The 25,672-nt window shown below is 42.1% G+C and overlaps 2 protein-coding genes across 2 annotated transcripts in view; one reads left to right on the top strand and one right to left on the bottom strand. All coding sequences in view use genetic code 11, as the record gives it.

Annotated features, from left to right (window-relative positions):
* Positions 1 to 242: 242 nt before the first annotated feature.
* EGR_00288 (Transcriptional repressor NF-X1) lies at positions 243 to 16,513 on the bottom strand (the record flags this gene model as incomplete). Its single annotated transcript, XM_024489537.1, has 10 exons — positions 243 to 695; positions 1,511 to 1,855; positions 2,726 to 3,051; positions 4,234 to 4,537; positions 7,574 to 7,656; positions 7,941 to 8,175; positions 9,781 to 10,136; positions 15,029 to 15,255; positions 15,651 to 16,065; positions 16,138 to 16,513. The coding sequence occupies 10 exons, from the start codon at positions 16,511 to 16,513 to the stop codon at positions 243 to 245; spliced, it is 3,120 nt and encodes a 1,039-aa protein (XP_024356215.1).
* Positions 16,514 to 17,924: 1,411 nt separating this feature from the next.
* The window catches only part of EGR_00287 (Cell division protein kinase), a gene marked incomplete at both ends in the record, with an annotated part of 29,676 nt that continues 21,928 nt past the window's right edge, over positions 17,925 to 25,672 (top strand). Inside the window, 4 exons of the mRNA XM_024489536.1 lie at positions 17,925 to 17,936; positions 18,689 to 18,858; positions 20,002 to 20,045; positions 24,359 to 25,380. Of these exons, the coding sequence (XP_024356214.1) occupies positions 17,925 to 17,936; positions 18,689 to 18,858; positions 20,002 to 20,045; positions 24,359 to 25,380 (1,248 nt within the window). The remainder of the gene's footprint in view (positions 17,937 to 18,688; positions 18,859 to 20,001; positions 20,046 to 24,358; positions 25,381 to 25,672) is intronic.

The following is a 25,672-nucleotide window of genomic DNA, read 5'->3' as shown; positions in this document are numbered from 1 at the left end:
CCACGAACGAGGCGACGCCTTCGTCGATTGCAACGGCGTCCCTCAGTTTATGCCTCCACTCCGGTATGTCTCATAGCTCAAATACATGAAATTCGACACATCCCACTCTGTTTATGATGGACGAGCAACACCCGAATCTCTCCTCCCAAAAAACCTGTTTGGAAAGTAACAAGTGCACTTGCAAAACGCCTATATTAGCAAGAAGCACCAGCAGGTAATCAACTTAACGGAACGCAAAAAAACTAATCCTGTTTTGAGGTTCGATTGCCACTGTTGTAACTAGTACTGCCAACAACGGAGGAGAAGGAAACGAGGCGAGTGGAGGGGGTAGTGGCGGTGGTGTCGACGGTGCAACGGAGGGGAGCAGGTCGAGCGGCAACGTGGACGGGTGCCGAAGTGAGGGCAGCATCGACGACGCCGATTTTCACAGAGCCCACAAAGGAGGCCTCCATCCTACCCGCCAGACTCACGTAGTGTTGTTTTGAGCCGCCACCCGGAAAACGTACCCGACCTCCAATGGCAAGCGCCTCTACATACCTGTGAGGTGGTGGATCCAGTTCTACACATTCCACTCCATAGAACTCCGCTAGCTCAATTATGAAGCGCCGCTTCGCATGGTTCATCGGACTGAACCGATGGCTCACGCACTTGTTCAAATTTGGATTTGATCCCGACGACTTCATCAAACCCAATGTCTACAGTGCATAAGAGAGACTTGTCGCCATCCAATTCTCTGCTCTTCACAACAGCGCATATTTACGTACTCAAAATAGCACACAGGAGGACAAAAATGGGATTCGCTGCAGTCTTAAGAGCATTGCTTACCGGCAAATATTGCTATAAATCTGGGGGGTAAATCACGCAGTAAAACGCGGGTTGGAACAGATGGTAATATCATGATAAGCGCTATTACCTTCATTAGCCAAAAATAACAATGCAAATATATTATTGGAACACTGACAAACACTGCACTACTCGATTGCGTGACTGAAATTGGACCGTTTGGAGTCCGAAAAAAGTTTACTGTCCAAAGAAGAAGAGGAACGAAAGTCCACTCATCCACCACAGAGGAATTCACCGGAAAAGAAGGAAGATGTGTTGGGTAAAAAAGCGTCGTCATTTGCAGCGCAAAGCCTTCCCGTAGGCAAAAGCGACCAAACTGTAGTGTGTGAAATCAAAATCCATTGTGGAGCTAATGACTCAAGTAAATTGGGGTGCGGCTAAGTTACTCGCTTATAAATACGTTAAGTCTGGAATAAAACATTTTACCTGAAATTGATTGGAGGCAAACACATGAGCCGAAGTTGTGTGGTACAGCAATGCACAGGTAAATTTAGCCAACCATTATTTTGCAGTATTGCAGAATAAAAGGCTGCAAAAAAGCTTTAAAACTATCAGCACAAGCAATCTTGCCCTACCGTTAACCCAGGACGCAGGACATGAAAAACGGAAGGCTGACTTATGTTTGGTGGTAAGCAGACGCGGTACGCAAAAGATTTGCAGGTCTAACCTCGTCAACCAAATTGTAAAGAACCTTTTCCACCTCCACAGCGAAGGAGAGGTTATTTGATGCAAACTGCTTAAGCCAATCGGAATACTCGGGTGGGGCAAAGGCAGGCGGCAAGGACTCATCGATCACATGGGTGCCACCACGCACCCACATCTTGGGCTCGTTGTGGGTCGCCGCCTCGGCTTCCTCCTCTGCCGCTTTCGCTTCCCGCATCGCCTGAGTGCAGGAAGAGTCGCAGGGCAGCACCTCTTTTGAGGGCAGACCGAAGGGCAGGGCCGTCGATGCTGAACAGCGAAGGAGGAAGTTAGGGTCCTTCTTTGCAAGTCCTGCTACCAGAGTCTTCACCTAAGGGGGTTGAACGATTAGAAAATATCGTTAACTTCACTGTGTTATAGCAATATAGTCATCTCTGCAGGGCATAAGGTGCCTACTGTAGCGATACAGAAAGAAAGAGAGTAAGAAGTGGAATGTAATGGTTGCCCCACATGAGGGCTTAGAATGCAGTAATCGATCAACGGTAACACCGTGTAATTCAATGCAGGGGCGGTAAAAAGGCGGATTCGCTCGTGCGATTATCCTTCTTCCACCCCAAAGGACGGGAGAAAAGCGCACAAACACAATTAATAGGCAGAGGAGGTTACAATCCGTGTCAACATAGCCAGAGGCAAAAAAAGACTTTTTTTCTAGTTCAACTGTGGCGAATAGGTAACTTCCTTAGCTGATATCTGTTCAGTAAGGATGGGTAGATTTCAATAGTCATTGTACAAGTTTAAATATAAACAAACGAATATGCATTAACGGCACGATTAAAAAGCCTCCTATGCGCACTACAGCTTTGACAAAGGAAATATGAATAAAAACCATTCACGTTCAATCCAACTGAGGAGGAGGTTCTAAAACATGACACAAATTCGGTTAAATGCAAAAAAATTGCCATATGCATGTAAATTGTAGTACAAATTACAGCGGGTTAAACTTAATGATAATGGCTATTAGTTTCACTTGGATTCTGACGACACATGATGATCCCGAACACGGAATGATTTCAAGATGGTTTAACAAGCAGAAGTACAAACCAAACAGGCGTACCTCTTGTGTAAACGCAAATAGTAAATTAGGAAGTAGGCGTATCCGAAAGAAAAAAATTCATGAAGAACCGAGATGCATGAAAGCTACTGCCAATTGAGAGTAGTAAAGCGCAATGTGTAAACGAACCCGGTAGCAAGGCTGTTCCTCACACCGATGTCCGCAGGTGCAAGAGAGAGTGACAGGCACGTGGCACTTGAGTGAGCCGAGAGCCTCGACGCAGGGAATTCCGGCGGCCTCGTGGCAGGGTTGACCGCAGGGATGGCCACAGTCAGGGCGCGGCGTGGCACAGGGCTGTGTGCACACCGCGCTACCGTCCTCGCTCGGGAGCAGACAGTCACCCGCATGGCATTGGCGACGGCAGCGGTGCGAACAGCCCGATAGAGGCTTGTCGCACGGACGTCCGCAGGTCACCACGGCCTGGAAACAGGGCACGTTGAACATCCACGTGTGGTCTGCAGCACAAGTCAAACAATCTTTTTGCCGGTAGTGGATTCCATCATGCATTTCGTCGATTTCTTACAAGTTACACTATTTAGCGGTCACTTTCATCTTTATTACGAAGTCTCACATCGGACTATGGCCAGATATTTCAAGTCAAATGGGATGCACTCCTGTAATTTGAAGGAGTAAGTCAAAAGATGCGGTGCAGAAACAAACGTTTAACTTTCTGATATAAATCTAAGATAACTGGGGCTATTTTAGAATTTATCTATCAGTCTTTTAATGATATCAGCATCGCTCGGAAAAGTGGCAAGAAAATGAAATAACATAATGGTTTCACCAGCACAAGTGGAGGAGGAGATATGACTTATGCTGCAATGAAATTCAAGGAACCGTTGGCGGTCAGGTCGGATGAGCGAGAAGCGAAAGCATGATACCCACTTCTAGCAATTGACCTTTCAGCAGATTCATAAGTAACGCGCCAAAGAGAGATAAAACACGCAACCTTGGGAAAACAAAGCTGCTGGAAAAGTGGAGCACTGATAAAGCTTCAGCGTGCCATAAAAGCTGAGCGCCGTTCTGCTGTGTGTAAACAAAATGTAGCGAGGCAAAGGCTTAAATAACTCGTTATCGGGCGGCAAAACGTGCGGTAGACGGAGTCAATAACAACTGAAAGAGGCGTAAAAAGAATGAACGCATGGAAACATGTTCTATAAGAAATACCACTTCACTGAGGCTATTACGGTAAATGAAAGTCATGGGACAGTTTTAAATTTGGTGGTTGCGTTATTGACTAAAAAAGAAGTTTATGGCAAAATGCTGAATTTAAGATAACGAAACATCAAGCAATGCAACGGTATAGCATCGCCGTAGTAGAGAAATTCCTGCTCAAAGAAAAAGTAACATTCCCCTTATTTTCCACTGTCTTAATTTTACTTTTAACGGCTTATCGTGAATGTACGACGTCTAAATTGACAAAGTACTTAGAAAGAACAGATTGACCTAACTGATATTGATTCAGTATAACTCCTTCAAAGGAATAGGGAGGACGCACGAACGAGCACGATTGTTGATTGCACTGCGTAATGGGACCAAAAGAGACTTACTTCGACAGAAGCTTTTGCTACTGCCACTTCATATTGGCATGGCAATCTTATAAACTGCTCAATATCTGAGACAAAACTGCCACTCACCGCCGGGACAGCGTTTGGTCATAAGAACAGTGCACTTGGGACACTCGGGCTCGGAGTGACAGGTGTGCTGCACAGGGTGATCGCAGGGGTGCGGCCGCGAGCAGGGCTGATTGCACTCAGGCGGCGCAGTGCCGCAAGGCTGCGGTGGTGGTAGAACGGTGGCACCACAGTGACAGTACACCTCCTCGTTGATCACACCTCGCCAACACGGACCGCAGGGACCGCAGTGACATAGGTCCTCGCAGGTGTGCTTTCCGCACGCCAGCGTGCGACCACATATCTCCTGGCACGCATGGATCACCATCTGAACAATGGAACAAGAGACATTACAATATCGTTGCGGCCCCTCCTCACCCCCTTCCTTGGATTTACTCATCAGCAAGGCGGTTTAAAAATGAAAAGTGGGCTCTTCAATCAGCAATTAAACAATCGTAGGTGCCGGGAAAATAGTGCAATGCAGTATTGGTGACAATAAAAAAGGACGTTATGAGCGATTATTTCAAGTATCATCTTAGGCATTCACTACTGGAGAGCCAAACATCAGAGGTAGATTACGTGAGCCTGTTTTACCGTAAAAGACTACTTAATATTCTATTCATCTTAGCCACAGTGCAGAATTAGGCGCTTGTGACGGTCCAAAGGGCTTAGTGCAGCAGTTGATTGAAGTTACTGTAAAAAAAGTGCTGCAAAACTTTGATTTCCGAGTTTGGTCTGATATGCATAGTGGAAGAATGATACGTTCACAACATACCGGCATCGCATATAACTAGTTAAACAAGCTACACCCAAAGAGGCAAACAGCCCCAATCATAAAAACCTATACGATCCAACCGAAGTTCTCTTAGGATTGATTCGTTTTTCACCGTAACCAAGCTAGGTAGCTTACATTTGTTTGACTCTACTCTCCGGGCAAGTCATTATTACATGCATGCATATTCTTGCAAAAGCTAATGCCACCCAAGGCATCAATGACCCCCAAGTATTTTCTCGGGCAAGCACAAGCAACCAGGCAGGTGCATAATTAATTACAGTTTCATTTCAGCAACAAAGACGTTACCATGACAATTGGACAAATAGTCAAGATTAAAAAGCGTTGTATCCAAGTTGATTATTGACTTTCATTTATTTTAACTAGAAGGCAGGGTTGCGTTATTCACGAATTTGACCCGACAGCCATAAATCCCGCCTTCCATGAACATGATACAAAAAGCAAAATTTTGATCAAAGAAGAAATAGTGCAATGCCTAGTCTGTCTCCTTTCCGATGAACCAAAATGTATTTCGAAATACTATACAAATAAAAGCTGGGTTAGCATGAAATGGGATCAACCTTCTCATCGTCAAAGATAGCGGAGGTTTAGATCAAATGACAACCCACCACAACGAACTGATTTTCCATAAAGACAACACAGATTTTGCCTATCTAGAGCGCTAAAAGGCATTAAAATGCAATATCTAACAGCACTAAAGAAAAAGGAAATCGGGCGCATCTGCAATTATTCACGCCCTTGGAAAATGAGATTTCAATCTACCAGAAATGGTGCAGCATTAGAACAAAAGCACGATAGGGTAAGCTCCAGTAATTGAGGGTAAGCATGAAAGGACTGTCGGTGGAAAAACTCCATTGCACAAAGGATGCAATCACTGATTTGATTTTTTATCAGCATACAGTGGGTTATGAAGAGAAATCTATGCTACCTTTGATGTTGGATTGGGCCGTTCTATCTTTTACTGAAAGAGAAGCCTGCACTTTCGTCCAACAATCATTTTGATGATTGCTTGACTATGCATCAACACCGAAAGGGATGAATGCGGCTTGGTGGCTGGTGGATTTCTATCCTCATTCGAAATAACGAAATAACCCAAACCAACAACTTCATTCGATACAAAGATTTACTCGTTGGATTGTGTAAGTGTTTCACGTTTTATCTCTATTACCCTTCCATTCTGGTTAGATTTATTTCGTCCCGAGTTTCTGTCATAGTGAATGAACCGTTGCCCCACTGTAGAGAACAATGAGCAGGAGCTCGAGATAAAGCAATGTTTACACACCGGGGGCTACAAGCTTAACCATCGCGCGGTCGGACAAAATGAAACAGGGAAACGCAAACAACCTCCGACAAGCAATAGCCCCTCCGTATAAGCTGACTTCCTCCTATGGTGAGCGTATATTAATACGGTCGCAGTAATAAAAGTCCACCTCAAATGACAGTAATTTCAAAAGCCACTAAGAAAGTACTTTATATAGCAAGCCTTTTTAATGCTCTTGAACGTAATCATATGAATATGTAGCAAATAACGAAAGGTACGCAGCAGTAAAACTAGTTTAAAGGGCATTTCTTTTCAGATAACTTTACCAAGCGGACATGGAGTGAAAATAAAGAACAAGTTTCCACAAACTTTCTGTACAGCATTTAAAAAGATTCTCCAAAGATTTAGGCTAACCAGCAACCTTTTTGGCAATGATTTGGAACAATACTATCAGTCATCATGTCAAATGAGTCTAGCAAAAATACGCCAACTAGACAATTAATGATTTAGATGACTTGAGTTGACGCAACAAAACTCTGCCTTCAAAAGTCCCCTGCAGCAAGCATATGAATAATCGCAGATGTTCACATCTAGGATCACGCACATAAACAAGACGCAGGAACTTCACCGGGGGTTATAAAGTAAAATCGCCAACCGATTCCGGCTATGCTGACAGGGATTACCCTTTAAAAGTGTTTCGTCGCAAATTCTTCAGCCTAGATGCGTTGCACGCTTCCGACGCGACGCCTTAGAGGCAGAGATAGCAAAACTGTGAGCCATAAGAGAAAAAGGATTTATTTCTAATTATAGACTTAGGCATACGCATTGCAGGTTTATCATTGGAGACGAAACACGGGCGACACAGAATAAGCTCACTCATAAAGGAAGTGCGAAAGTAGCAGTGCGTGGTTTTCCAGAGCAATAAAGCCATTCTGGTCTTTAGTGAAGTTTTGTTCATAAAAGTCAACTGTTAGATAAGCCCACAAGCAGAAGCGCATCTGCAGTTGGAGCAGAAACTGTCGAAATGAAGACATTTGATTCAAGTTACTGTCAAAAAGGTTTAATCATCAATGTATGGGTGAGGCGGACGCACTTTTACAAAAGTTTAAAAGGAGTCTAAAAACCCCGAGGGGCTTTCCAGTGAACAGGGATTACCGTTGTAACAACAGGGCAAGGTACGAAATTCATCAAACCACACAAATGGAATAGAAGATTGATTGGTGATGCGAAATCTTTGTGTGCATTTTGCGTATTATGAAGGGCACGAGGAACCATGGACGCATATATACAGTAGAAGAAATACATCTTACATCACAGCATTTCCGATTGCACTTGTGTCGCCCGCAGGATTTCTTTTTCCGACATATTCTTCCACATAAAAATTTGAAGGAATCTGAAGCACAAAAAAGTTGCGCCATGGAGCATAAGGAAAAGAATAATGCTTCGAAAGGGCATCGCTGGTTCAAGATGTAGTATACTAGCTTGCCACATGTTTCACGCAAATATAGGGTAGCGAAACCAAGAGGGAAACGCAACATTATTTAATTAGAGGAATACATGACCCAAACTAACACCCACAGGCATCCGTGACGGGTCTACAAAAGGTCAAAATTAACATGCACAGATGTCAACAAGAGGGAGTAACATGATTGCGAGAAAGGGTGAAAATCAACTTACCCGGATCCTTTTTCACAGCCAGGGCATATTCGAGACAGGAAATCTCCTTGGAAGTCTTTCCGCAACGACAAGTTATCTTAGTGGTGAGCTTGCACGGAGGGCAGCTAGGGCCAGGGTGACATTTCTCTGGACAAGGGTGTCCGCATATTGGGTTCGGACGACCGCAGACATTAGGGCAGACAGGGATGGGATCAGTGCACTTCTTTCGATTTCCATGTTCATCTCCGTTCATTACCTGCGGAATACCAGGAGATGGAGGATTTCTTATACCTTTTTGGCGATTTTACAGGGTAATGCCTAAACTGAAAGCATTAAATCCTATATGTTGGTACGGAAATTTTTGATTGAAAAAAGCCTGTCCTTTTAAACTAGTCGGCAATACTGTGACTAAAAATTCTGCAGGTATCTCCATGCTATCTGAAAATACAACCATGAATCAAATAACTTACACTATGGCCTTCACAGTTTTTTAAGTAGAAATTGTAAAGTGGGACTTGAGTTTAGAAGTCGCATTTTTATTAGCATAGGTACTGTTACAACTACTTGAGAGTAAACGACCTTTAAATGTAAAGCGTAATGGGGCATGGAGCAAAACTTTTCTCCGAACGAATGTATACTTGTTTACGTAACTTAAAGTTCCCAATTCACAGAGCACTCCCCTCCCTCGAATGGATGGACATCACCCCCATTCCAACATCCAAAAGAAACGGCCAAACAGACCCCACTTGACACACCAAAATACTCACCAAAGATTTTCGACGGTAATGACAGAAAAATTCAAAACGCCAGGACATCACGCCCATGTTTTATGTAAACGAGATGTTCAAATTCTTTTGTTTGAACATGAGATGAGCCACGAAAAACCTGGTTTTAAGCGGATAATGAAGCTCGAAAAAGTAGAGAGGAAATTGACTAAAGTGGCGGCGACTGCATCAATTAAGAGGGGCCATTAAGGGACATTCGATATCACGATCTCATTGGTTAACTGTAATGACTACTTTGCAGGGAGGACAAACGCAACACATCCAAAGCGAATCCACTTTGTCGTTACTGGTATTTTTATAGGGCAGGGTTACGGCTTCAATTTTAATCCTTTCAAGCCCCATTTCTGACAGCTTAAGCTCAGCGGAATTTTTAAAAAGAGAGTAGGCATTTGCCCCAAAGTCAGGCCATATTCTTTACACTCTTTAATGTCAACTTTGGGGATTTCTTAGTTTGAATTCAAATTAAATAAGTGCAGTAGGCATGTAATGCTTCGATAGTTTGTTTACTCCGCCGTACGATTACGCAAGCACTTAAGCACTCGCTGATCGCACTTCCGCTCGGCAGCATGACCGTCCAGCCATGTCAGTAGCCTTTCAGCCCCTCTGTATGTTAGTGGCCTATATTCTGCCGTACTACTGTGACGCCTTCCGGATTCAGGGAAGACTCGGAGCGCTACAGGTATTTAAATTGCATTATCAAAGTATAAACAGCTTACAACGATTTCCCAAGCAGCAATGGTGGTTCACAAGCGTCAGTAGTGAACCAAATTTAGTGAGTTTGAACAAGGCTAATAATATGTGGATTCACAAAGCCATTAATCAAAAAAATAGTCTAACACCATTTTGTCTAGGTAGAAAGAATCAAAACACTTGAGGTAAAGATAACACAGTGCTCCAGGTGTCATGAATACAATGACCAGCAGTCTGCCATTATTTGTTGCAATCACACGCATAATGTAACATACGAGTTGTTTGAACTCTGTCATATACGTCCCCACCTACAATCCGATTTGTGGGACGATTGTAAGAGCAGAGAGTGCACCATTTAATCGCGTATTAGAAGCCCAATACCTTACCAGTTGGGCGATACGTACACGACCACAGGGGCAGGTGAGGCACTGGGAGGGCAGAAGCGGGCAAGGTCGGCAGTCGCCAGGGTGGCATAAAGCGGTGCAGTTGTGGTGGCCGCAAGCCAGTGGCCGGTCACAGGTCTGTTCGCACGAGAACACCGTACCCACAAAGAGCGCCTCCACTGCCCCCTCGGTGGCCAGTATCGCCGCTTTTTCCGCCTCAGCACCGTCAAAAAACATTTCAACCTCGTAGAGCTCTAAATCGCCCACCACTGCTCCTGATCTAGCCTCACACAGATCGTAGCGCTTGGCCTTTTCACTGCCACAAAGCGTGACCTCATCTACTCGACCACAGTAGCAAACTGGAGAGATACAAAGGCAACACTTCATATCAATAACGCTGCAGAATAAACACACAAAACAATCTGTCAAGGGGTTAGACACATCGGCACCGAAAAAAATTTGGTTGCATGAATCCGTTGAATTTACTCACCACAACTAGGTCTTTAGTGAGGCAATAAGATTTTCCAAGATGCATAACCTTCCTAAAGAAAGTTTTTTCGGCACTTAATGAGACAAACACCTAAATATCCTCAGCACTGACTACAAAGACATTAGGCCAAAGCAAAGAATGAGGTATTACAGAGGAGTTAATCTCTATAAGTTCCTTATTTTAATTATTAATAACTGAACATGATAAAAAAGTTTTAATACATTTGCGTGCCAAACGAAAAAATAGATAAAAGCCTGCAAGCCAGCAAAGTTTGGTTCGGTTCTTTTAACAGAATCCTTCAGACGTAATCTTAAAGGTCTTCATACCGATACAAACACTACATTTTTAAATCCATTTGCGTTAACTGCTTGTAGCTCATTTTGTTCCCTCATTCTCTGATTTAAACTTACTGTTCATTATGAATAATAGAGATGTTTTAGATTCAAAAAATTCATTCTCATCTGCGCTTCAATGAACAAATAATCCAATAAAGTTATTAAATTGTCTAAAAAATTAGCTAAGTTTCTTGCATTTTATTCACTAGTTTAGGAATAAATATGCATCTAACAGTAAAGGTGACATGAAAAAATTGCCTATTAGCTCTCAGTATTCAGCAATTAAGGAGACAATAAGCAATGCCTCATGTATTTCTTTCAAAAATCTGAAGGCGATGGGCTCAAAGATATAAGTATGCCAGGAGGAGATAACAAGACCTTAGCAGGCTATATCGTAACGACAAGAAAGTTCGACTTCAAGGGTTTGGCTGTCACGAAATTCGTAAGGCATTTTAATGGAGTGATCAAAGAATACTGACAAAGCCGACCAGCACAGCAATAAAATTCGGGCACATTACGACCGCACCGAATGGGGAGCAAACACAATGTCTAAGCCAAGAATGAGAAAAACATAAATATTGCTGAGCCTAAACAGTCTTTTAGGGCAAGGCGAGGCGAGGCTCTGTTGCCCTTTGTTGACAAGCATGAACTTGACTAGGAATCGCGACAATGATCCACGAAAGCATTTACCTAACCATGGTTCAGTGACATAAGAACCGTCTTAAGGCCACAAAGAATAAGATGACGATTTTGAAGTGAGGCTCCTGCAGAAAATAAGAAGCTGCCACACCTGTAAGCTTCTGCAAGACATGGTTTCATTAAAAAAATCTTGACAGTGGAAATAGCCACCATATCTATGCACTCCTTTTCCTACCATTTTGCTCTTTACAGATCCTATCTGCCAACCTGCGGACGAGTGAGACTAGCAGGTCTGGTAAAGTAAAAGACAAAAATCTAGGATGGATACTGTAATCCTCACTAAATACAGGAGCGCTATTAAATGCTTATTCATTCACAAGGGAGTTAAAGGCGGGAAAAAATCACAAGTATGCGATGAGTTGAACAAATTTGAGCACAAATCAGAAAGCAATGATACTGAAAAATCCAAATATTCAGTAAAATAGTCTACTTTAAAGCATTACCTCTTTGGTTTGCACACTGAGGGTAGAAACAGAATCATATGCTACTTTCCTTTAAAATTATTAATTAAATAGCCGAAGGTAACTTTGACGCTTCAAGTTACCGTTAAAGCACCTTCTTGGTACAAGTATGCATCATCCTCAATTTGAAGAAGGAAACCATTCGTGGAAAACAAATGGGCAATTATTGCCAATTAAATTATTCCTCCAGATTCCCATCTTAAGGCTGCAATGATTTGTTGACAAGCTTTCACTTTCAAGTAAAGTAAGGCTTCTGACGTCATAAATCACTTACAAAAGATTCCAACGTAATTCTTGTAAAGAACGTGATTCCTCTCTAAATGTACACATTATTACTAATAGTTTAGCAGGATGAGCAATAATCCTGGCGTTCAAGAGGAAGACACAACGAGCAGAGAGCGGAAAAAATAAGACAAGTTTGACGTTGCTTAGAGAGGATGCAACATACATGGGAAATAGTAAGGCTTAGTGTGTAGCGCAAACATAAACTGAAGTAAAGACAGTGAGTTTCGTGAGGATGAGTGCAGAAGAGACGCATCCATCCAGCTCGTGTGCAGAGGGAATGCACAGCTGAAAGAGCTTATCTATACACATGGTCTCGAAAATGTCGAAGAAATTCTCTTAAAACAAAACCCAACTTATCCTGCATCATCAATTTGTTTGAATATACACATATGGATTTTAACAACCCCAGTCTGTAAATTTGAGAACACAAGATCATGGCAAAGACGTTGCTTTTGAATAATAATTATGAAATTCAAGAGAAAAGAAGTTTACATCAATTCCTACGACGATGATGGTGAAAAATGCTCATAAAATCTTTTCATTGGAAAAGGGCGTCTTTAAGGTATTCAAACTCAAGCCTAGTCTAGTTTTGCCTTAAATTCATTTATACCAATTTCAAATCAGATTAACGTTGCAGGGCTCAAGTTCATAACCAACCCAAGAAGTGTTAATAAAAATTGGGCGTGAAAGGTGAGCAATCCCAATTCAATTTGAATTGTTTTGTATGTAGTGAAGTGAGAGCAAAACCGCAAGAGAAAGATGTGATTGGATCTAAAAAAATTACAAAAGTACTCAAGCGAAGAGATGAACACGGGTTCAAAACGGAAGTGATAGATGAAAATGGAGGCAATAATATGAAACACGCAACATACTTAAAATGAAGACAAATTAATTATTACTTTACATCAGGAACTTAGGTGACTGTCATTTGCATTGGGAGAAATAGAACACCAAAGTACTCAAGACTATTTGATTGGGCATGAAAACTTAGAGGGACATTTTCATATCATTCGTGTCGACGATTTGTGTATTTTATGCACACATACAGCACATTTACAAAGACTATGCGCATATTATGTTGGTGTTATTGAACGAAGTCAAATGCAAAAATAACCAGCTGTCTAGATTGCGCCACCATCAGCTCAAGTTCTCGAGATTGTTCACCTTAGCAGATAAGCGGAAAGCAGTTGCATAGCAACTCCTTCATAAAACAGTTGTAAGCTATCAGTGAATAAAGACTTGGACAATAGCTTTGTTGGTGTTACCTAAAATATCGAATTCGAGAAGGATATTCGTGGCAATGATACCTGACCAGTACTACTCACTCTGTGGCCAGTGACAATTTGATGTGAAATTCAGGACACCATCGGGTAGTGCGCGAACGGCGATTTATTTCAACCCAGCGCGTCTACTGAGATCGATAAAGGTGACGCATCAAGGGGTGCAAGATTGGGGAAACGATGCAATGTTTTTAAACATGTCATTTTTAAAATAATTAACAATATTTGACGGATTTTCTGTCAGCGCCAAGGGTAAATGTATCACGTCATTTCACTTCCTTTCATTAGCGTACACAAGTGCCATAAATAAAGCAAGGCACGAATTTTTAACGCTAGCAAAATGTTTCCATTTTAGTATTGGAGCAAGTACAAACCGTTAAGGATAATGACTAAGTTGTAAATTAAAAATTGTACAGAGCAGGCCTAGGTGAAGTAACAAATTATGCCACAGAGCATCGTAGAATTATATAACTCTTCCGAATCTAAGCTCATTTCTTACAAAAACTGTCTATATCAAACTCAGAGCAATGCCGCAGTTCAATTTATTACACTGCTGTAACCACATAAACAAATTCATACAATTGTGACGTTCATCTTTAGCATATTGTAAAATGAAAAGTTGGGTCATGGCGCCATATGTAGAAGGGGGTCATTCGTATTTGGAAAACACACTTACTTGACAAACAATGAATGGGCAAGTCAGCTCATTTCACGCAACAAAAAACAGCAAAGGGACCGTTAAAGTCATAGAATAGCGCTCTAAATGACACGCATCAGTATACAAAAGCACAATCTTGAGGTATTTTTCCCCATATATGCAAACTAACTTCACGTAAAGGATAGATTAATAATTGCAACACTCAATCGTTTGTCAGTTTAGGCACTCAATTAAAAGCCTTCCTCCAGATATTGTTACTATTTACAGATATGTCGTGGTGAACGATGTTGAAAACAAAAGTTGTGACTTACACAATGTTAGCTCATTTCGTAGGCATCAAGCCAGGACTACAGCAATCGGAAAACAATCCAAATCAACGTAACTTTACAGATTTCCTAAATTATACACTGATTTGAAAAAAACATTACAAGAGGCAACAAATATTTTATATCTCATGATGGCAAAAAGTACATCGTATCATTTCAATATGACCCAATGTTACTATTCGATGGAGCAAAAGGAAAAGAGAAATTAAAAAAGAAGTACAATGTACAATAGTAGGAGTTTAAGCTATTTACGAAGACAACAAGAACACGGGCGTGGCCTATTTACTTTTCACCTCTTCCTCGGAGTTAGTAATAACGTGTAAACTCCAATCATTTTATCTAAATTACTTTTGACTTGTGCACATGCACACGCACACATAAATAAAGGCAAAATATGACACTGAGGGAAAGGAAACAAACTTTAGCTGCTTGGGATGGATTGAAAAAGGTAGCATTTCGTGTACATTAATACGGCCTGTCGCAAGGCAGCTGAAAGAAACAAACCATTCGTCGCGACCATCGAAAACCAATCATCCTGTCACTTGTTCTACACACATCCCTCCCACCAAAACGAAGCAGATGAAAAAAAAACATTGAATTGGTGTCTTTTACAAATCACCACACAAAAAAACCTCTTTCCTCCGCCAGGAAACGATAAAAATTTCAAAATCCAAAACCAGCTAAGAGGAAAAACGAGAGAGGGAAACCGCATCTCACCCGATTTGATGAGTTTCGTGCAGGGAGGACAGTCGCCATCGTGGCAGGGCAGGGGGCAGTGGTGAGTACCGTAGGCGCAGCGCCCGGCGGGTAGGAGTCGGTCGCAAGGGGCTCCGCAGGGCTCCGGGGGCTCTTCACCGCATCGCAAGGTTTGCACCACGCGCCCGCAGGGGCAGTGAAGCTGCACTAGAGCGGTGCAGGGTGGGCAGGGACCGGGGTGGCAGAGTCTAGTGGAGTCCACGAGTTTTAAATGTTACTTAAATTATGATAAGTAGGCAATGCGTATGACTAGTTTGTATATAACGCAACAAATGGCGTAGAAGCAGTAGGGATCTCACGTGCACACATTTTACATAAAAAACACGATAAGAGTTTAGACAAGAAAATGTGTCTCACTAGTCCAATTAAGAAGGGCGGTGCAGCACATAATTGTACACAAATAACTTATAGTAACCAAGTAATTGGTTCAGATACATAAGGTAGAAGCACGGAGATGGCGTACAGGGATGATAAAAGTCCGTAAAGCCCTATTCAAAAGAAAGTGAATATCTTTTTCGAAATAAACGGAAAAAGGAACAAGATTTTGTAGGTAGAACCAGTAGATCCATCAGGTTTAACTCACTCAGTACAGGTATGCGGACATGGCGAAACTCTTTTGTTCGGCTGATCGGCTTTTCTGCTAGTATTTGCCTTTGACCTACCACAGACCTCATCACAGCCATGAGGGATGGTTGAGAATCCGGGGCGATATTCGGGACGGATAATTTTACCACAAAAACACCGACAAATAAGGGAAGTTGTTCCGGATGTATAGGACTTTTGGCAAGCCGGGCAACGCCACGACGACTGCACCTTCTGAGTGGCCTGAGGTCCAGTTCCAGACTTCTGCGTATTCGAAAGGGCCCAATTGGAAATGCAGCTGAGGTGGTAAACATGGTAACACCCACTGCACGACCAAATTTGATCCCTTGGCTCAACATTGGATAAACAAATCAGGCAAGTATACGAACCGGATCGAAGCTGTTCAATCAGACTTTCTATAAGAGCACATTAATAGTAGGTTAGCAAAAATAGGTGTAAATTTAAGTCTACCATCCTCAAAAACAAACCTCTTAGATTCAGATCACCCATTGAATTTTCCAGCGCCCTAATTTCGTTTATTTGAGGGTTGCATTGAGTTGTAGCAGATGCCAAAGGCACGACTTCGATGGTGTTTTCTCCACTTCGAAGGGATTCTATGCGCCTCCCACTATTTTGAGAGCAACGTTCAAAGGTGCCACTTTGACCTGGTCTATGGAAACTGTCCACTTGTCTTTCCGATGGGATCGTGGTGACAACTTCATCGCGTAGTCGATTCCTATCCCAACGCTGACCAAAACCTGCTTTTTTACTACGTACGTGGGCTCCACTGCGTAAGGAGTCCTGCTTTCTGTTAATCTGATTAGCCTGACCGACTTGGCCACCGACATTAGCTCCAGCCTCCATTACAAGACCTCAAAAATCAATTGCGGCGAATCAAGGACTGCGCCTTGTCCTGCATCATTTTAAGTCCCTATAGGTAAAATGAGCTTATTTTTTATAAACAAAAATCTTGCCACAAAACATCCCAGGCATTAAAAGACATAGTAATCTTTTATAAACTGTAGTCTTGCAATAACGCTTAGCATTAGCCAGGTATTATTGTTTAACTTGCTTATTTAATTCAAAGACAGAAAAACGAGGCAAATAATGGTCCTAAAACTGCAGTGAAACTAAAAATCTGCCTTTATATGGCAGTTTTTAGCTATACGAACACCCCTCTTTGGAAAAGGGACAGGTTGCATTAAAGTCTCTGCTTGTGTAGCCCACCAAGACTTCCCAAATGATGAAAGAAGACATAATCTTTGAAAGAAATATGTTTTTTGGACATGTAGTAAAGCTTGAGGCTACTAGCATGGCTCAAAGGTCATCGCATCCGGCAAAGGCATAATGGTGGAGCAACTCAGTGTTCTCTGTACCAAAACCGGGAGAAACAATCAATTAACGCATTCCTTCCCCCTCCTCTTTTGAGCGCCGTACCTGTTGCTCCTCTTAGTCAACCTTCCACGTTAGCTATTACAATATAATCAGTGCTGTAGGGGAAACATCCACTAACCAACCGTGCCAGTCTTCGAATTGCTATGCATATGAGGAGATACCTGACCACGGTGTCTCTGACCCCTTTTAACATTCCCACTGGACCCGAACTTCTGGATGGTATGAAGATCAGATTCGAGGATAGAAAATTGTGCTAACATAAAGGTGGGTTAATGCAACGGAGGGCAGGTTTTAATACTAGCGTGTTCACTTATTTGAAATCCCCATGTAGGAATGGCAGGGTGTTCATAAACAAATGATTTTAGACGTTTCATTGCTAGTGCTGCCTCCATTGTTAATAGCTTTCATGCAAAACACAGACGTAAGGAAGTTGCTGATGGTAGACGTCATTTTCCGCCCTTCTCTTTGGGATGCCCCCAATTCCCCCATGTGTCGCACATGTGCTTCTTTAGCTTCGATAAGGTTTATCACTTAGCAGTAGAAATCAGGACAGATGTCCTTTAAAACTGGATTTGCCTTCTGTTTTCCCTGCCAAGACTTCCTTAAGGAGGAAAGGTGATATAGTACTCGGGCAAGCTCAGAGGCGAGCCACCACGCAGTTACAATGGTGTGGAAATAAAGAGGCCCTTTATTGAAGCCGAGCCTTACGCAAACTATGTATTGCATTAAAATTAATGCGCAAAATTGTATCATTTTAGTAAAAATGTAAGAAACTCTATATTACACAAAATACTTTGATTGTTTAACTTCCGATTTTGGAAAAAAAGTCATTTTAGCCATGGTCATTCAATGCCAGTAGCTCCAGACCGTTCTGTGCACTATGTATATATGTGTAATACGATAGTGGTTTATCCCTCGGTTCTCGTGAGGCGCCACTTTTGTACTTTGGATTAGCTCCCTTGTACCTCGCTGGGTGGGCTGTCCTTTTGAACCATGCCAATAGCCCAGACACCATCTCCGTGCTGAATATATATATATATTCCGCCCTAGTATTGTGTCTTCTTTCGTCTTCAGGGAGTCTCGGGACGCTACATATATATGCATATTTACATGTATTTCATCTGAGCATTGTGTCTACTTTCGTCTTCATGAAGGCATCGAGAAGCGTTGCATCTCGAAATTCTCGAAAAAGCACTTCCCTAAAACTCAAACCATCACAGCATTTGTAGGGCTGGCTCAACATTGGCATATAATGCTACAGTATTAGGCAGCATTTCAAAAAATGGGCTTGTTGGAGTTTGTAGGAAAGCAACCTGCATATGAATATGATACATTTCCACAAAACTTGATTCCAAAACATTATATTTTAGGGCTAAGCCTAATACAATCTAATCTACGGACACTTTACTAACTTTCCTCAAAATATCTTTTGCTAGACATCTACTAAAATAGCTAGCGTGACTTACGATGTGTTGTTAACTTTTAATAGATTATTTTAAATCCTTAAACTCATAAGCACACGAATTTAGCGCATGAGTTAGCTTTTCATTTTTAAATCTTTTATGTGATTGATAGTGCAACAATCAAGACGTAGTCAGCATAATACTTTGACTTCTCAAGGTAACTGTTGTGTGTTTTACTTAGTACTATAGTCAGCCGCTCCTTCTGAGCGGGACCGCTGGTTCTAAAGGTCTTCTGTTCGTGCTTGCTGTCTTTTCTCCATCTCGACTCCAAATCTGCGACACCACGACTCTTGGCGGTTGGACTGTTTTCCTTCTGCCATTTGAATGTGCTAGAAATCCCGCAGATGCCTCGTAAGTTCAAAAGTATTTTTGTTGTGAGATCTGCCAAGTTTTGTTGTGTGCCATAAGCTGTGATAAATTGCACCTTTACAGAACCTGGACAGGTTAGTCCGGCTGTACCTGGTTTTACTTTTTGATTGTTATCCTGATTTTCTGCCTGAATACTTCATCGGATTTATTCATATAACGATCCACTGGCATCTAAATGTTCCAGACAAATACACTATCGTCTAGAATTTATCCTTTTTTTGGACTTGGGTTTTAAGTACATTAAAGTTTTCAGTGCATTATCCTGATTCAGTGTAGCATGCGTCAGTACGCTTTTCTTCGTCCCGGTTGTATGTTCACGTGTTATTCTATTATAACTAGGTCATTTTTTCAAATTTGATTGTGAAATTTCCTTTACGTTACGAGAATAACGTTACTCAACACGTTTGGAAATACCCAACAAATTTCCTTTCTACGCGCGCATGTCTCACTTCTACTAACTGCTTTGTTATATTACCTCCGCTTTCGTGTTTGGATTCAATTTTTATTTTTTTGTTGAACATCAACTCTGTTTTCACGCATCTGCTCAGGTCCTCCTCCTCCCCAACCTTAGGTGCCATGGTAATTTTCCCACTCGTAACGGTTACTTTAATTGATGAAGCGATCTAAGTTTCAATGCTCTGGTAGATTCTTCGTTCTTCCTCTCCGAACTACGATCCCATCTTATCACTCTTATCGGTCTTTCACTCGGAATCTCCGTTATTTGCCATGTATGTCGTTATCTTTCTGTTAATCTGTCGTCATCTTTTTCCGGAACCGTTGCAATTTGTGCTGATCCCTCAAATCAACTTCCGCGAATTCCCTTTGGGTTTAAACTGCCATTGATGATGCAACGCGTATCTGGCCATTTGTGTGTTCACAATGTGCACCAATCAGATGTCTAGGAGTGGATGCATGTGCGCACACACATTTGCGCCCCAACCGCGCTTGGGCGTCCCTCCGTGCTCTTGCTTATCTCTGCTACTGCTCCCGCGAGCCTCTGTATGCGCCTGCGTGTTTGTGTTTGCTTGTGGGTCGGTGCGTGGGTGCGCATATGTGCTTAATTGTGGGATGTTTATTTCTCTTGCTCCATCCACTCTTCTGAGCCATGCTTTCCTTCTTAACTAGTAAACGCCGCAACCGAAAAGGCGTCTCTGTTGATCGTACTACTCGTAAGTCCTTCGCTCTTCCCTTTCACGCTCTCACTTCGTCGATTGAAGCTCGTTTTTATCTGTCAGTCACGTATTTTATCGTTTCTGTATTCACTTTTATCATAGGCCCTTCGAATCTCTTCTTGGCAGCTATATATTATGGTCATTTTTGACATTAAAACAGCTGTTTTTAAACGTTCATCTGTTCCGTGCTTTCGGGTTGTCTTGGTTAGTTATTTTCTACATTTAAAATCGTATTTCAGCTATCTACTAGTTAATCCGCCCCATAACATTTAATAGTGCATATTTCGAATCTCTTATTGCTCATATTTGAACTGAACCTATTTCTTATATTTATAACAGCATATATAATTATGTAAAGATGTAAATCAATTGAATTTCTCCTAAATCACCGCATGTTTTAGTGCTAAAACGGAATTGTCTCTACATGACATCGTTTCCTAGTTTCGATGGACGTATGCTTGGCCCTGTAGAAGCCTAATCTTGAAATAGTTTACTTTAGTTTACGTTTAACTCTTTAACTTGGTTTGCGGAATACTTCATTATCCCTATCTTACTATAACTATTTGGATGCCAATCTTAGGTTATCGTAATGGCGCTTTCCTTCTCTTCAGGCTGTTACACTCGAGTCGTGAAATGAATGCTTTTGTCACCTTGATAATGCCTTTTGTGTCAATAATTCTGTAATGCAGCATTGAGGGAATGGACATTAATTAGCCGACTAACCGTTTGGCAAGTAGTACGTTAAAGAAGTCACGCCTATCAGTAACCTACTATAAGTCCTCTGGCCCATCGCACGGGCACGCAGAGTTTGTCCAAACGGATCGTACATGGGGAATCAGTGGCTTTATACACCCCTTTAATGCAGGTCATATTATAACCGATTTTTGGGAAGAAATTTTTTTCTGTCGCGCAAAATCACTAGTAAGTAGCTCCTTCAAGGCTGTTTATGAAGGAGTTTGTCTATCAAACAAACTTCTCCACTGTTTAGAATAAATGATTTTCTATTTAGACTAATCTCATATTGCATTTATCGCCCTGTATGCAATTTTGTGTTATTGCTTAGTAATCAACCGTAGTCTTCTTCCTGATTATTTTTAGACCGTTCCTATGTTTTGTTTGTTTTACTTTCTTGTAGGATTCTTCTCGTTGTACACTCTTTTTTAAACTTGCATAATTTGCATCCTTTTGACAACGGCTTCTGCACACGACGACCCTTGATGTGTGGCAATTATTTCATGAATTAACACAACCTAAAAAGATGTCTTGATGTTGTCTCACTGTCCCATGAATGATTCAGTGGCCTTGCATCCCTACGTTCCATATTGGCATTATTTCTCTTTTGTTTTTTCTGAAAGTGTCGTATGTTTTTGTGATCCGTTTTGTGAAGGACAGGATGACCGGACTATGTGAGTGGAGTTTGAATGCATTTCTCCAGCCTCAGACAAAAGTACCTCCCTGAATAATCAACATTCAGATCCCAAAACACATTGCATTCTCGACTTTGTCCTAAAATTTGGTCTCTGGAGTTGTGTAGATTGGCTCCTTTCAATTTATGACTTTTTTCCACGATTACCATTGACTCATCCATCGCTTTGATGATCAAATCGTACTTTCTCTACATCACAAAAAGGTGTTTGAAGGCATATTTCATTGGAAGAAATGTTACTGATTTCACTGCAGTCTTGATTGCATCAGCTGCTAGTGATCTCCTCTTCCTTTAACATTTAGACCAACTTGGTACCAATTACAAGTATGCAACGTAGGTTGAGTCACTATACCTAACGTGTTCTCATTTGGTTGTTCATCTGTTCCTGCAGTAATAGAATCTAAATAGCAGAAAAGCACTAGATCTATCGGCATTGAACTAGCCTTCTAACCGAATTGGGATTCTATCAAAAGTGGTATAATCTCCGTGGCGACATACAATGCTATGTTTCTTCCTCTGGTCACAATTGCGATATAGATTGTAAACGCTTACGGTCACTTTTGTCCTTTGGTCGACTTCCCTACTTCCATGATTCCGACAATGTTCCAGTTTTGTCAAAAAATGAAATCACAAATATTTAGTCTCTAAATACCGTCTAACTGGTGAGTCTTCTCGAAAAACTATTAACAGTCAATGTCAACTGGATTTAGAGTGGAACTGTTTTATACCTTTTTTCGTTCTATTACTCGAATTTGGTAAATTATTGGCTAGGGCCATGATAATACATTTCTTCTCTTTACCTAAGCTGTTTCTCATCACTGACCCTAGGTTTTTTGCAAATTTATCTATGATGACTAACGGGGCAATTCGTCACATGCGAAATTACTCAGTAAGCCATGTTTACACCCGCTGTCTGTGTAAGCGCCCCGTGTGAAGGCTCATTTATCTTACCAATCTTCAATCAGCCTTTTTATTAGGTCCCCATTACTCATCCCATTGTACTTCTATTGACCGTTATAAATTCGACCTGTCTAGGAAAGAGCGTGCGTTGAATATGACCTTTGAGAACCATGTCCGTGATTAGAATCAGTCCTTGTGTCTCCGATAGATTCTTTGAGTATTTATCGCAATTGGGAGCTTATGTTCAACTAATTCTCGGAAGTGATGCATAGGAAAAGTACTGCGAACATGTGATTTGTCCTGCTGCGTCTGAAGTGAGTGGTTTGGCAGCGTTTATTCAGTTCCAACAATTCGCTAAAAATACCCTACTTAAGCCTAATTGTAGTTGGCATCTGCCTCATTTAAATACCTCTTAAATTGCGCATCGTCAACTAAGCCTAAGACAGTAATCGCGTGTGCGTGCACAACTTCCACTCTTGTCTTTTGCGATCTGAACACCGTGCAAAGGCACTTAGAATTCTCTCCACTTGTGTATTGTATACTTCTAAGAAGTGCGAATTCGGCAACTGAACGAAAGTTTGAGGCATTTTCGCATATCCTCGTGCAACCCGCTTGGAAGCCCATTTGTCTAGGGTCTTTTTTTATCTTGTGTGGAATTTGACCCTGAGGTGTTTTCTCAAGAGCGTATTATTTGACTATTTTTGTTTCACCCTTTGTTTTATTTCAGTATCATCCTTTCTTATTGCAGCACGAAGTGCAGCAGGCGGCATTTACCGCTTTGTTAATTTTATTTAGATTATTCCCATTCACTATATCGATAGATTTTTCTGCTTCGTGACGTTATTTCAAAATATCAGGCTCTGTCAAAAACAAAACTATCTTTGTTTCGTATTTTGTGCCGTTGAGAGCTCTACGAAATCTTGTTTTAAAAAATCACCTTATTCTTCGTGGTTGCCTTTTTCACGCACATTTAGGACAGTAATTGCCTGGCTATTTTTCACACCTCGTAGTAGCAGAGGAAAGCCATTAGTCTTAACATTGCCGTCCCTATTTCACATTCTTTTGCCTTCCCACTGGAGAGGCACAAGAATGTGAATGGCACTGGACGCAAAATGCCATCCTTCCCTTCGTTGCCTACAGGCTCGTCCACTTTTACATCAGTTTTCTGGGTTTTCTGCTCTCAATAGAACGCAAGCAAAATGTAGATAAGAAATACATCACCTCAATTATTTTGGCTGTCTTAACAATTTCGTTGCAAAATACATCACGAAGTATATCGCTTTTTTCGATGTCAGTTGATTGTTCATTGCTCCCATCTACCCTAATAAGTTTTTTTAGGACCATCATCAACGTTTTACAGGTTTTATTCGCGTCTATGTCAAAACGGGAGTATTCTGTCTCCCTACCGTCGTATTTCAAGACCATATTATTGCGTTGAGATAAAAGCTTCAGTTGGCATACACCCGGTGCATAGTCTACTTTAGAGAAACGCACTTGATGGCAGGATTTGGCATTGGATGTGAACCTGATTTGTAGCAAACTTAAAAACTATTCTTCCCATTCGCAGCTTTTTGTAGACATTGGAAGCACTTAGGAAGCTTCTGCGATAATAAAGATCATTCACCAATGTTTCATCGGTTTTTTTTGTCCTACCGTTGACTTGTCATAGATTATCGTTGGTAGCACCTTGTCATGCTCCTGAGAAGCACTTATCATGATTAAGTTCAGTGACGCAAAGTACACATTAGTCACCAGAACTTTCAGATGCCTATGTTTTGTGAACGATTGATCACATACAACCAAGTTCTCCAGTTCAATATCTCATTCATAAGCCCGTAGATTCACATATTTTTAAAGGAAATCCAAGCACCTTAATAATCTCTTAACATAATACTATCCATTTTAATCTTAACCTCACCTTTTGGCGAATCGTGGTTCTTCAGCCATTCTGAATCGCTTGATTTTACCTTTTTTTATATTCCAGATCGTAAGCAAAAGGGGTTTAAGTTTGGGAATCTCTTTAAAAAGTCTTCAACATCTCCCCCACCACCGACACCACAGTTGTCGAAGTGTGTCGCTTTGCCCACCTCAGCCATCTTAGCAACCGACGATGCTCTCGCCGTCTCACATCGGCGAGCGGTCAGCGATCTAGTCATAATCGCCTCCGGCAGTCCACCTATCTCGCCTTTTACGCGACCACCCCCGCAGACCCCTGACAGCGGCATCAATCAACCCTCTGCCGCCTCCCTCTTCGACTCTTCCTCCTCATCTACTTTCGCCAGCTCCAAGATGTACTCGGGAAGCGTGGACTCGGCGGCTGGCACCACCTCTTTCACTTCCAACCGTTTCTCCTGGCCCAAGTCTAGTTCCTCTTCCTCTTCGGAGGCGAGCTCCCTCTCCACCGCTCTCTCTAACAACCTCCGCCTCACCGCGAGTGGCAGCACCGCCGCCTCTGGCAACAGTCTTTTTACTTCTCCGCCGAAAAGCTCCGCCTGTACTAACGCATCTGTGAGTGGAAATGAGCTTCCTACCACCAGCACGCCGCAGCGCTTACCGCGGTTTGTGGCGGGTACAACAATCGCGGAGGAAGATGAAGAGGCGGAGGAGGCGACAGGTGAAGGGATTGAGGTGCCGATTGCAGTGACGGCACAGCCACTGCCTCCCGACTCCACCACCTTCACCCCAATTGGCGAGGTTGATACGGGTTTTGCGGCTACTGTGGCGCAGGTCTCCCGTCGCACCGGAACTTCTGCACAGGAGCTATATGCCCGCATGAAGGAGGTGCGCCGGCGTCCCGAGGATGTGCGCAACAGGCTGAGGGGTCAGGCAGACGCCGTAGTGAGCTCGAGTACTAACAACAATGGCAACAGTGTGAGCTACGGTAGCACTGGTACGTCGAAGCGCCTGTCTTTACCTGCGAGTCTTCACCTGCCACCTCACCTACGGCAAAAGGCAATTCAACTCCTCGAAGAGCCCATGAGTAGAAGGGAACGTCGCTTATCTCTGGTAGGTTAATCCCTTTTGCCCGCCTGCTTGCCGGTCCTGCTTATTCATTCCCAAACCCGAAGTATTTGCTTTGCAGTCAAGCTTTGAAGTTGCCGTCATCTCACTTCTTTCAATGTTATCTATCTTTAGCTGCCTATACAGCCTAAATAAGTTAAGTGAGCATTCACATAACTCCCTGCTGTATTTTGTAATTAGGATAACTTGTCGTCTTAAGCGTGTTTGCGTTTGAGTTTGAACTGTTTTAACCCAAACTGGACAATGAATATTCTGTTGAATTAACAAATCATGATAT

The sequence above is a fragment of the Echinococcus granulosus genome, assembly GCF_000524195.1.
Source record: "Echinococcus granulosus chromosome Unknown EG_S00001, whole genome shotgun sequence".
NCBI lineage: Eukaryota > Metazoa > Platyhelminthes > Cestoda > Cyclophyllidea > Taeniidae > Echinococcus > Echinococcus granulosus.
Note: the sequence above shows the minus strand (reverse complement) of the source record. Positions and strands in the feature narration are given on the sequence as shown.